This window comes from Bufo gargarizans, chromosome 1, assembly GCF_014858855.1.
Source record: "Bufo gargarizans isolate SCDJY-AF-19 chromosome 1, ASM1485885v1, whole genome shotgun sequence".
NCBI lineage: Eukaryota > Metazoa > Chordata > Amphibia > Anura > Bufonidae > Bufo > Bufo gargarizans.
This window is the reverse complement of record NC_058080.1, coordinates 416,890,166-416,903,902: the sequence shown is the minus strand read 5'-3', so window position 1 is coordinate 416,903,902 and position 13,737 is coordinate 416,890,166. Positions and strand designations below refer to the sequence as shown.

Here is a 13,737-nt window from a genome sequence, read left to right as displayed (position 1 = left end):
TCAGTATGTGACACAGCAAGGGGTTTTGTCTGGGAAGGCAAGTATTTTCCTCCCAACATTTGCGGCTGGACTGGTTTGAAGCAGCTGAGTCTTTGTGTTGGGATCTGGGAGCCTTGTGTCTCAATCAAAGCTTGCTACCTGTTTGGCGTGAAAACAGGTTGGTGCTGCTATGGTGTGAAGCAAATTAACATATCTAACCACATCTAGTGCAGTGACCCAGAGGAGCACTGCTAAAGAGTTAATATCACTGCTAATGGTTAATGTATTTTTCTGTGTCATGTCTGTAATTAAAATAGCTGAATATTGGTAAAATTTGGGTATTTTTCTGGCCCTACTCAGCTGGAGGAATATTGGCCCAGTACCCTGTGTGTTAGAAATGCTGTGCAGTGTGGTTTAGGCAGCCAACAAGTAAGGAGCTACTTGAGTCTGTGCACTGTGAGGCCTACTTCAAGGAGCCTCCATCCTTGCACGCTCAAGGAGCCTCCATCCTCCGAGAAAGAAAGAAGCAAAGAATTTACAGACCGTTGAGGGCCATTACAAAGGACTGGTGCAAAGCAATCACTAGTTTATAGCAACAGGCCTTACTGCTTGTGGAGAGGGTATATTGTTGAGCTCCCACTAAACTTCTATAACAGACATCCATTTAGGATCTGCATGCCACACCCTGGAAACTGCAGTACATATTTTAAGAGACATATTGCACACCTTTGGCCGACTGGGGAAGTTGTTTGGATTTAATAAAGAGAGACTCAGTGTCGGCCACTTACAGCCTGCTATCCCATATTAATCCTTGGAAAGATTGTGTATTTACCATGGAGAAAAACTGAATTTTTCACCACCGGTGACTTTACATCCAAAACTACCTCAGTAAAGTGTCCTGAATTTGTTACCCCCAAATGTTTCCTAGTTATTGTCTTGCACTGCCATCAGCCATTATCCAGCCCAGGCTTTCTGCCTTGCACCCCATCACCACACACATCTAAAATCAAGGGCACTCCAGCCACCACCAGACAGGAGACTTTAAAAGTCCAGGGTGTGCCCCAAGGGAAGAACGGGTGCACGCTCCACTCACTCACTGCATGTGCGGAGCCCCAAGCAGTGCTGGGGAGAGGGATTAGCCACCATGAGAACTACAACCAACAGATAAGGATAATTTATATATTTGAGGAGGTGTACTCTGCTTTTTATTAGACAGATAGGATAAAAATAACTATAAAGTAATCTGTCATACTGGGCTTCCTTTCGCAAGTCTTTTGTAGCTGTAATTCGCCAAGTATTTTATTAATATAACAAACACATGACATGACCAAAATTTATGTAACGACAAGTAATAAAAAGTCCCAAAAATAATTTTATCTGGAAAACAATGTACAATTATTAATATTGCACTTTTTGTACAAGAAATTCTAATAAATACAAACGAAAGCTATACATATATAGACATTTTATATTAATAATCATGTTATATCTTGGCTTTGACTTTGCACAAAGAATGTCTTTTACAAAGTGTCCGTATCATGTGCATTTATAATAGGAGAAGGGTATAGTAAGTTCTTACAGTGGTTTCAGATGCAATTCTATCTATTTCTGTAATGACAACATAAATAATGCTTTTATTAATTACTAAGTTCTATTGCATCTCTGTAGCTGTTTGTCAAAACACCACAGACCTTGAAAATGGATAGACAATGATTTCTGGTCGACATTTTCATGGTTTTACGTGAGAAATATTTAATTTGGGGGAAAAAATAAAATAAAAATAGGCATGTACCGGGTTATACCTTGTTTCTCACATTACCAGAGATAGATGCAAATAGGTGTCAGGTGATATAATCTCTGCCAACATGATAAGGAGCTCATGGACTATTATGTAAAATCTATAACAAGGCGAATGTGGTCATCATAGGCCTGCATTTTCTTATATGTCAATTGGTGATCTGAACTTCCTTTGGGGTCCCAGAAGCCTGGTATGTGCAGCCTGTAGAGTTATGGTACTATACATTCAAGACAATAAACCACTACAGGCTATATAGAGACCATACTGAGGCAAGGAACTCAAGTCACATGGATTTTAACACGTTCTCCCTGGGCTCCTCTGGGGCAAGGAACTCAAGTCACATGGACTTTAACACGTTCTCCCTGGGCTCCTCTGGGGCAAGGAACTCAAGTCACATGGACTTTAACACGTTCTCCCTCGGCTCCTCTGGCCACAATGTTTTCCTTCCACAATTCATACACTAAATTAGGTTCGTGACTTTCAATAAATGTGTGCTTTCGTAGGAATTATAAATATCAGATAAAACATAAAGGTCACCTTTTCCCCTGACCAAAACTAAATTAATTTGAAACGCTGAGTGCTTCTTAAACGGTCAATTCTGCTTTGAAATATAGAAAAGACAATTATATAAATGAAGGCCATGGATATATCTCATGTTGTGTTATACATTATTATATGTATAATGATTGCTCTTAGATTCATGAAGTCTGCTACTGTACCTGTCGGACATGATACTTATTTGGTTGCTGTCTGCCATCTACTCTCATGTATCTGGATCCGATAGGGATGTTAGGCTTGTTTTGACACCCATATGTGGCAATTAATGCTACTCACAGTTTAGGTTTAGTGGACAAACCCTTGATGAATTTAAAAAATAAAATTATCTAGCCCAATGGCATCAAAATGTACAAGAAACAAAGTGCTAATAAAAGCTTAAATAATTCTCTTCTTTTCCGACTAACATATTCTATTCTTTAAAATTTGCACATTTCAGTTTGCCGTGTTTGTCATTCTCAAGCATCAGACTTTCAAAGTGCCATTAAAAATAGCGGAATCTGCTTTATGTTGGTAGTCATTGATTCCAGATACCTTGTACTGGGGAGATGGAGTGTATGAATTTCACAGGTCATTGCATGATGGGTCATGCCCGTAACCCTTGTCATCAAAGTTAAATCTGGGCGTGAAACAGGCTCACTAGTAAGCAATGCTGTTGTTCTTCCTACGATTGTTTAGACAACTTGGTCTTTCAGATTTGGTTATTTTAAATCCAGTAGATGACTGGTCCCAGCTTTAGTTTTTTTGTAGTGTGCGTCGTTGTGCAGTGCTCTGTGTTTCATAGTGGGGCGGCAGAGAAAGCACAATATAAAAATAGAATTAAAAAAATTACAAAAATAACAATACATGTACATCTAGAAGTGTCCATTTGTCACCAAGTCATGTGTATCCCATCATAATCCCTTTGTTCCTATGTTGCTTGAAAATTGTATTGTAGGCTGCAGCATCCTCGTAACTAGGTCCATGATGCAGACTAAAGTTTTTGTGCTTGGTATCCTTATTTCAAATGATGAGAAAAGTGAATCAGGTACATCCTGTCCTCCAGCAGAAGACAACCTTGCTGGGTCGTTTTTAATGGTTGAACTTCGCACAAGTAAATGCAATCACAGGATCATCACAAGCCTGTGGATTAGCTCTGTTCATATTCATGTCTCCTTCCCTAGCTAAAACAAAGTTAGGCTTCTGAATGGGTCGTCATGCTTTCCCACAAGTCCCACAGCAGCGAGATTTAAACTGGTCAAGCTGACAAAGTTTCAGCTGTTTTACTTTTTCACAGTACCTGGTTGAATCTCTGCAGTCATCTAAAGGAAATAGAAACACAAATCACATAAGGTTCTGACTCATTAAAGAGTAAAAATGCAAGAATTTCACATGTATACAGTGTATGGCTACAACTGCCATCCAAGAGTAAATCTTACCACTGGGGCAAATTACTACATGTACTACTATCAGAGACTATGGACTTGAGACTGAGGTGGCATGCTTTATGGCATGCATGCAGTGTGATTTTATGAGAAGAATGCTTATCTGAATAATCTGAGATATAATACACCATACTGCTGCATCTGGTAGCAATATGAATTTACCTTATTATGAATCACAGGCAAAATGTAATAATGTTGAAAGCTTTATGGCAATATAAGACTGGACTTACATACAATAAGGCATCATGTCAGCGTGTGTGCATTTTTCATATGCTACACAGTATTAAAGATGCTCTTACAGACCGCAGCCTCATGCTGAGGGGGATTTTCCATAGAATATTCAGCCGGACCCAAATAACTTCTAAACAACTTATTTCTGGTATTAATCATTTTTAGGTTAATCAAAAAATCAACTATTTAATATTTCAAGAATTTTTTGCATCAATGTTAATGGATCATTTTATAAACTCAGCTTACATCACCGATGACATTCTACTCTGCACTTCAATAAATGATAAGCAATATTTTGACCATTACACAGAAATCAACAATATAATAAAAGAAAATCATTATTATTAGAGATCTTAGAGTTAGTAACTATATATTCTGGAATATGCCTAATGCTGGCCAAACGTTTTAGAAAGCTGACAGCCCACATACACATGAACACTTGGCTCATCTGTGCATACATATGTTCTCAATTGGTCGAGAGGACTAAGGCCATGTTCACATATGCTGCAAGTAGACACGGTTACCTGATCCGACACAAATGCGAAACCTTGGATGCCACGTTTTTTGTCCACCCGAAACCCAGAATTTATTACTATTAACTATAATGGGATCTAGCGGTAGAATCTGACCTGTAGAATCCGGCAATGCCAAATCCAGTGAATGGCGACAGGCTTTTCTCTTCTGGGACAACCTACCGGAAACGTTCACCGGAGATGAGAACGTGGCCTAAGCCACTGCTAGAAACCTCTAATGGTAGCTTATCTCCTTTGTTAACAAGGGATTTAGCATGCCTAAACTCAACATGTTTGACCTTTCTTTCTTCCCGCACCTGCCATCAGGAGGAGAGTCGTTATACCACACCATACACATTAGATGGCAGACCAGTCCAGCCAAAACAGGCAGGTTCAGCTGAAATTTATCTAATGTATATGGGCAGCTTTATATATTTTATTTTAGTATAACATGCATTCATTTTATATATTTTTGTTAAATGGGGACATTCTGATAACAATAGAGTAGATACATGCCAGTTATATGAAGAATTTAAAGTGTACCTCTCTCTCATAAAGTGGCCTTGTACTAAGCCTTTAAGGGTATGAATACAAGGTCCGGTTTCTACATGTAGTTTTGGAACCCAAAACCAGGAGTGAATAAAAAATAGAGGAGAAGTGGTATTGGTCCTTTATACTTTCTTTCCTTCTATGATCAACTCCAGATTTTGGCTTCCAAAACTGCATACAGAAACCTGACCGTGAGGCTTAACTCTACTCAAAACCAGAAAATTCAAGAGAGCAGTTGCGCAGATTCTCTCACTCCCACACCACCACTACTAAAAGAGGTTCCGGAAAGTGAGATATGAGGTGCACTTTACACTGGATACCTTAGTGTCTGTACAACCGAGAAAAACAATAGTTTCTGGAGGAAAAAGCTATGGCTGTGCGGGGTTATGGAATAAAAATACATTTCCTTTGACCTTATGAAATAGTGTCTTAGTAAACCACTCCAGAAATTTGCTCTCTGTCTTGAATGTTCAAGGTGAAGCTTTACAAGGCAACTATACAAGCTTAGCACAAATAAAACTTGGCACAATGATTTTACATGTGGCTGTATTTGCTAAGGTGCGATGTAGGGGGGATGTGAATATGCAACTATGCATTATACAAACTTTCCCAAATGGCAGGCAAAAACTACCAATGCTACTACTGCTTAAGGGGTCACTAAAGTAAAGACTGTTGCTGTAAAACTTGGCATTTTACACAATATTGTTCTTCCTTTACCAGCAATTTAGGGAACTATGACAAAAGGGACCTGGAAACCCCACTTAAATCGTACCTTAGTAAATCCAGCCCTTACAGCTCATACCGTTCTCACAAGGTGCCATGTTGCAGCGCTGCCAGTTAGAGGGCCGAGGTCTCCAGGAACACATACGCTCTTGAACAGACCTGCCAGTTCGATGATGAACACACTCAACGCGTCTGGATTGGAAGCCATAGCTGCCACAAGTCGCTGTACAGTGGGTCCAAGGAGACACCCTCCACTGTACACTGCACATTTCTGCCAAGCAGTTTTGTGTACTTAGCGGTCTGAGGAAGAGGAAAAACAGGACTCTTTTAGTAGATCACCAAACTGCTCACAATGTTTTAACATGTCTCTTTCAGAAAACAAAAACCTTCAAGAAACATCCACTGCTAAAAATAATTTTTATTGTAATTACAGGTGTTATAAATTAAATGGAATATCCAGAATAAAAAAATGAATGGCCGATCCTTAGGGTAGTCCATCAATACTAGATTGCTGGGGGTTCAACTCCTGGCATCACCGCCGATCATCAGTTTGCCGATAGACATCTCAAGAACAGGCCATCAATTTTTAAAGCCTGTATAACCCCTAACACTACTGCTTCGGAGGATATCTAGCAGGCATCCAATGTCATTTATACAGTAGGATGTATATTCTATGTGCATTTAGTCTGTCCTGAAGTTTGACACTGACTCCTTTCCCTTCCATTGTTATTGTCAGTTCTTTGTGGTTCATAAGAAACCGAACTTTACAGCTCGGCAGGTTTTTACCTAAAATAATGCGATTTTGTAAATGAGCTCAACACTCCTACTGGATTCTGTTACCTTTTTCCTATTTGAATTACATACTTGAAGAGATGAGCGAATTTCATATTGTGAAATTCGTTCACGCTTCGTTTACTTGTAAAAGGTGAATTGCGTTATGGATTCCGTTACCACGGACCATAGCGCAATTCTATGATGGAATGCATAACGGAATGCCTTTAGAGGCATTCCATTATTCAGTCCGTCATAATAGAAGTTTATGGGCTGCAAAACGAATCCGTCCCGTTTCGGTTATGCAGGAGAGCACTCCCCAGCATAACGGAAACAGAACGGATCCGTTATGCAGGCCATAGACTTCTATTATGACAGAATGAATAACAGAATGCCTCTAAAGGCATTCCGTTATGCATTCCATCATAGAATTGCGCTATGGTCCGTGGTAACGGAATCCATAACGCAATTCACCTTTTACCAGTAAATGAAGCGTGAACGAATTTCAAAATATGAAATTTGCTCATCTCTACCTATAATCTCTATCCAATTAGACCTAAATGTTTTGTATAAAGCGGTTTAAATAAATATTATTATGCTATATCAAAACACACCATATCTCTATTTATTGTTATGCAGACTTAGGGTCCATTCACACGACCGTATGGCCATGTGTGTTCTGCACCGGCCATGTGTGTTCTGCAATTTGCGGACCGCACATGGCCGCAATTATAATAGAAATTGCCTATTCTTGTCCGCGATTGCGGATAAGAATAGGACATGTTCTATCTTTTCTGCGGAGCCGCGGTACGGAATAACGGATGCGGACAGCACACGGTGTGCTGTCCGCATCTTTTGAGGGCCCATAGGAAATGAATGGATCTGCAGACCTTCTGCAAAATTGCAGAACGGCTACGGATCCGTACATACGGTCGTGTGAATGGGCCCTAAAAATGAAGGCTATGTTATAATTAGAGATGAGCGAATTTCTTAAAAGTTCGATTCGGCTGATTCGCCGAATTACACAAAAAATTCGCTTTGTGACTAATTACTTCGTCACGAAGTGCATTTTTTTATAAGTAGAGGGTGCAATGACAGGGAGCTGCGATAGCACCCCTCAGATGCCACATTCAGTGTAAAATTAACAATATTTTTTTTTTTTTATCAAACTTACCGTTTCCATTTCCTCGCGACGGGCCGGCCTCTGCCATCTTGCTTGAAGATCTCGTCCGAAATCCTGTGCGGCACGAGATTATATCATCACGCCGGCTGGCATGGTGACGTATGATGTCATCACGCTGGTCGGCGTGATGATGTAATCTCGCACTGCACGGAATTTCGGTCGAGATCTTCAAGCAAGATGGCGGAGGACAGCCTGTCACAAGCAAATGTAGGTGGTAAGTTTGAATTTTTTGTTTTTTATACTATTTCAGATTAAATCGATTCGCTGACACGAAGCACAAGGAAATTCGGCTTCTAGGTGAATCAAATTTATCCTGGAATTCGCATCGAATTCCACTTTGTGGGATTCGATTCGCTCAGCTCTAGTTATAATATACTGTATATCCCCATTAAATTACAGAAACAAATGGACACAACTGGACAATGGGAGTCCAACTATGAGCAAATTACTCTAAAGGCTTGGTGGCTTAAATAGCTTACAGTCTGATTGCTAGAAATTCACAAAAACCTAAAGCATCCCAACATTTTCCTCAGGAAATCGCTAGATGAAATTGAGCATGCTTATCCTATTCTGAGTTCATTTACAGGGCAATTTAAAACAGATATGCTAGTATAATAATGTCAAAAACATAGTAACATATGGTAATATGAACATATACAATGTATTCGCTGAAAGTAATATCATTGATGCCTTGGGCGGTCTTTAGTATTTACAATTGACTAGCGAACTGCCAATCTAATATAGAAAGCCGAGTGTATGTGTGTATGTCCGCTAAAGGAATCCGCACCGTCGCATTTACAATCACAAAATTTGGCTCACAGGTACATCAGGTGTCTGGGAAGGTTTTAGACCGGGTCTCAGCTCTCTAGGACGTACCGTTCCTGAGATATATAAAAAGAAATGCAAATATGGCACATCACATGACCTACATTAGCCAATAGAAGCCTGCAGGTCTTTCTCTTCATATCCCAACTGCCGGTCACTTAAGGGGACTGTAACCTATGGTCAGTGTTAAGGGGTGGGTGCTGTAGAGGTCACTGTTAAGGGGGCGGTCCCCTCTGGAGGTCACTGTCAAGGGGGTGGGGTGCTGTGGAACTCACTGTTAAAGGGGCAGGCTGCTTTGAAGGTCAAAGTTAAGGGGGTGGGCTGCTGTGGAGGTCCAATTTTAAGGAGACAGGGTACTGTGGGGGTTAGCGTTAAGGAGTGGGGGGCTGTGCAGGTCACTGTTAAGGGGGCGGGTGCTGGAGATGTCACCGTTATAGTGTATACTGTCGATATCTTTTAACAACACACACAAACATTAAATGAAATAGATTAAATATACCCGTATGAAGCCGGGTCCTTCAGCTAGTGTATAGTATGGCTTATTGGTAGAAAATGTATATTAACCTGATGGATTACCTGGGTAAAACATGGCACTGTTCTGGAAATACGATGGTTCCTTCTCGTGTTTGACAAAACACCTGTCTATGCTGTACAGCTGTTCGCGGTCCTATACATGGCCCATGACACTACGCAAAAAGATACAGATATCATTAAACTGCAAGCATCATCTTATGTGTACAAAATCTACCTTACTAAGTTAAATAAGACAAAGTATACTGACATAAAAGGCTTGTTTATGGAGAGTAGGACTCCCATCACTTCCTACCAGTACACTGTAAGGCTACTTTCACACTTGCAGAAGGACGGATCCGACAGGCTGTTCACCATGTCAGACCCGTCCTTCCGCTATTTCGCCGTGCCGCTGCTCCGTCCCCATTGACTATAATGTGGATGGGGGCGGAGCTCCGGCGCAGCACGGCGAAAGCCGCCAGACTAAAAAGTCAGACGTGCAGGACTTTTTAGTCCGGCGGCTTTCGCTGTGCACCGCCAGAGCTCCGCCCACGTCCCCATTTTAGTCAATGGGGACGGAGCCGCGGTCCGGCGGCACGGTGAAATAGCGGCAGGACGGATCCGACATGGTGAACAGACTGTCTGATCCGTCCTGCCGCAAGTGTGAAAGTAGCCTAAGGGGTGCAACAAGGCCATCTGCTCTTTTTAATTTGGAAGCAAATGCATCAATCTCTTTACCACTGGGATTTTAATCACCTTTTTGTAATTTTGCATGATGCAAATTTCAGAGAATGCAATCTAAAGGTCTGCTCTCTTCTATATGCAATGACTGTGTTAACTTCCAGACTAATAACCCAATCAAATTTACTGTATAGTGAAGGGACACTTGAGCTTAAGCAGAGCAAAAGAGTAAATAACAGATATATGCCTTAACTACTAAGCTGTTTTATAGAAAATATGTCTGATTAGGTGTCAATTCAAATAATCTTAAATCAGAGCCATGTGCATAATGGCATACCATGTCCCATAGGCACTCTGTGTGCTGCTGTATGGTGCCTCTTTGAAGCCCTGAAGAGTACTTCGGTAACATAGCATGCAAATAAAACTGGAGGCACGTAGAGGTGTAGTATGCTTTATATGTACAAGTCGGAAGTTGAATGGAGCTGTAATACGTCTGTGTGCATGCCCTTACTGGAATCTGTCATCAAGTTTTTGCTGGCCTAGCTGAGCTGTGACAGACTCTGATTACAGGGCCCTCCTGCGACTTATTGACAGCTTTCTACTTATTACTGCGCATAGGGAGAAATCGCTCAATCAGTGATAGGCGGGCAGAGTTGCTGGTTCATGAATATCAAGCACACGGACATACTAACAGGATACAGGGCCTGCAGGTAATATAGTTTTCTGGCACCCATACAAATTAACCAGTAAGTGACAAACCAATATAATCAGGGTGTCTGCCACCAATTTATTCTGTTCTCAGATAGGGCTTTGGATTTACTTTTATTTGCATTTGCTTTTATTTCCACACACTGGAAAACAACTTTTTACATACTGCATTATTATGACCAATGTGATGCAGTGAAGCATAGGACATTACCCTGGGAATATCTGTGTTATGAAGGGAAATAAGCCAAGATCATATGAAAGTACAGTCTAAAACTATGCATAAATACTGTACACATGCGTAGCACATGAAGAAGTACAACTAATCCATGGCTCACTTGACACCTTGTGATGCCTCTGTTGGCTCAAGAACACATATAAGACAGTTAAGTAACAACATATAAACTCTATTCAAATCTATAACATTAAAGGCTTCTCTGCAGAAGAACAACATGCACATTTGACAGCACACATTTATATCTATGCTTCCAATTAAAATGTTTTTATTCCTCTTCTGATGACTCTCTTATGACGTACACTAAATATGACATATTGAGGGTACTTAGTGACTTGATGCCTGTTTTTTTTTTTTTTTTGGGTTCTCTGTTACTGATAAATGTCGTGCCTTATACCTAAAGGCTGCTTCTACAGTAGGAGGATACAGAAAATATGACATCAGTCAAACGGAAAAGTTTGAAGAGTTAACTTGTATTTAATGACTTGGGTCTTATTTAGATGGCTGTAACTCAGCAGCATTCATCTATGATGATGTATTCACTTAATGTGTACCTAAACCTTTATATATATATATATTAACTGCTGTAAATGCCATGAAATAAAACGTTCTAATATGTTTTATTTTTTATGTTTTACCAGCAAAATAGGCTCCTAAAGTTCAGGTGCCTAGAGCGCTTTAGAATCCGTACTCCCGTTCACCGGTGTGTATGGGAGTACGGACTCGCCTGCGGCCGTACTGACATAGCGAATATATGCAAGGCTTTAGCAAAGCAGCGTTGGTACAAGCAGAAGCAGAGATTCTCTGCCTGTACAGAGCTCAGTGTGGCAGCAAGGGAGTCCGTCCTCCTATACACAACAGTGAAATTCAGGTGTCTATTTCACTAGGAAAAGTAAAAAAAAAAAAAAAAAAAAGTATACTAGAAAAATGTATTTGATGGCATTTACAGCAGTTTAGGTACACTTTAGACAAGAACAATCGCACAGAGCATGTATAAACAACATTATCAATTAGTTTAGTTTTACCAATTAATTTTTACTCTTTATCACATCCAATTTTCATCTTCTTACCTGTTCCCATGAAGATGTGGCCCATTCTACACACAGCTGTCGACTGCAGCTCTGACTATCAACCGGACGTTTTGCAGACAATATACAGCTATCATTTGGAACTGGGACAGAGAAGCCCCCAGCAGTCATCTTTTGACATGTCACGCGACGGGTTTGGACACCCCCTCCACAACTTTGTGAACATGTTGACCATGATGTAACCATCCACCTAAAGGGAAAATAGTAACATAATTATACTATCTATCTATCTATCTATCCATGCAGTGCAGTGCATGTAGCATAATCATGCAAATATCATAATAATAATTGAACAAGTAAATTAACTAAAAATATTTTTTTTCAATTGGTCTTTATTAATAATATTGAGCTGTTCTGTCACACAGGATTAACAGTTTTTCTAGCTGTGTGAATTTTACTTTTTACTTTCGCGTTGTGCCAGTCATCTAAAAAACCTTATCCCTAAATTACTAAAAGGTCATAAACATTTATTTAACCACATTCTTATCAGTAAGATAAAAATTGAGCTATAATAAAAGTGTTTATAATGTCTGTGAGCAGAGATAAGGAGCCCGTCAGGTAAGCTGTCTGATGGAACAGAGTGAAAATTCAAAGCCTGCTACTTAAAAAATGTAATGCTGCACAGAGACAGGGATTCAAAATTGAAAAAATCATTTTACTTCAAAATTAGCACAAGACAATAATAACAAAAATGCCCCCAAAGGTGTACATAGCCTTTAATTCATTTTATCCAACACTATAAATCTGCTGCTTTACATTTTTTAACATAAAAGTCAATTTGTTAGATTTTAGCAACAGACTTAAATGTTTCTTAAAACTGTAAAAATGATTTTGTGACCACCAGATCTGCCCCCAAATCATGTCAAAGAATGTTGCTATGCTTTGGAGAAATATCAAACATTGGTCTGGCTTTTTATCATGAGGCAAACAGTGGAAAAGGACTTCAAACCTTCCTTCAAAGCTAAATAATTTTACTTTTATTCTATTTTTTTAATTACAGTTCTTAATTTATGTATCTTTAGCTGCATGGCAATTCTTAAATATAGTGTAGGTCCACCTAAAGAGTAGTTGAATAATAGGCTAGGTTCATACCACATTCAAGCTTTACAACTGATGTACTGAGAATGTGAATCATAAAAATCATCTACATTTATAAATGAAAGGTATACTGCCAAACATATGAAAAAAGGCCACTCATTTGACATACATCTGGCTAGCCGAATTCTATAGGCATGTAAAACATAGCTGTATATAGTATGTTGTGATCACTGCCTTTGAACATTGAGGCCAAACATACAAACCTAGCTGAAGATGTTTTTCTAGTGTGTGTATAGGGGGGGGCGAAACATTTAGCTCATTTTGACTTTTTATCTTGTACATTATCTAGAACCATTTCTCATATACAATGGTAAGTCCATTCTAGAAAGAAAAGTGAACTCTCTGCTTCAAATAATGGACCTTAATTGAAAGTTCTCTATGTTGTCTCAATCGGACATCTTGTATTTCTATCTTATAGTTCTACTTCCAAGTCCAGCAAAGAGTTAAAGTGAAGAGATAGCTTGGTTATTAGTGAATATTGTAATTCTGATGTACTGTTGTACTGTGTTCTTGGGGTTAAGTATAACGTGAAGTAATTCATTATAGGATGTCTTCAAACGGGATAGATATATAAAGGGTTGTAAAATTTGTGGTGGAGTCTTAGTAACAGATTAATGTAATGCAATGCTTTTTAGATGCTTGATTATTGTGCATTTGTCAGCTTTCATAGTTTATACCCAATACACATTTTCAGTAATGATGAGATCAGAGGAAGATGGATCAAAGGTTAAAGTATATCGGATATTCATTCTCATACGTGCTAGAAAACTTTATCCAATTAACCATCATAAAGAGGCGTAAATTTTTCTTATGCATATTAGTGTTTGGAGGTGGTCATATAGCAGAACTTTTGTCCAATTAAGAACGGTA

The 13,737-nt window shown here is 39.4% G+C and overlaps 1 protein-coding gene across 3 annotated transcripts in view; it reads right to left on the bottom strand.

Annotated features, from left to right (window-relative positions):
* Positions 1 to 1,333: 1,333 nt before the first annotated feature.
* The window catches only part of ADAMTSL1 (ADAMTS like 1), a 913,450-nt gene continuing 901,046 nt past the window's right edge, over positions 1,334 to 13,737 (bottom strand). For 2 of the 3 annotated variants that reach the window (XM_044271577.1, XM_044271588.1), the window contains 4 exons: positions 11,752 to 11,959; positions 9,127 to 9,236; positions 5,851 to 6,071; positions 1,334 to 3,633 (listed from right to left, as the gene is read on the bottom strand). In XM_044271577.1, the coding sequence (XP_044127512.1) occupies positions 3,527 to 3,633; positions 5,851 to 6,071; positions 9,127 to 9,236; positions 11,752 to 11,959 (646 nt within the window). In that variant the 3' untranslated portion in view covers positions 1,334 to 3,526. Of the gene's footprint in view, positions 3,634 to 5,820; positions 6,072 to 9,126; positions 9,237 to 11,751; positions 11,960 to 13,737 lie in introns of all 3 variants that reach the window. The other variant, XM_044271585.1, reaches the window with a different exon arrangement.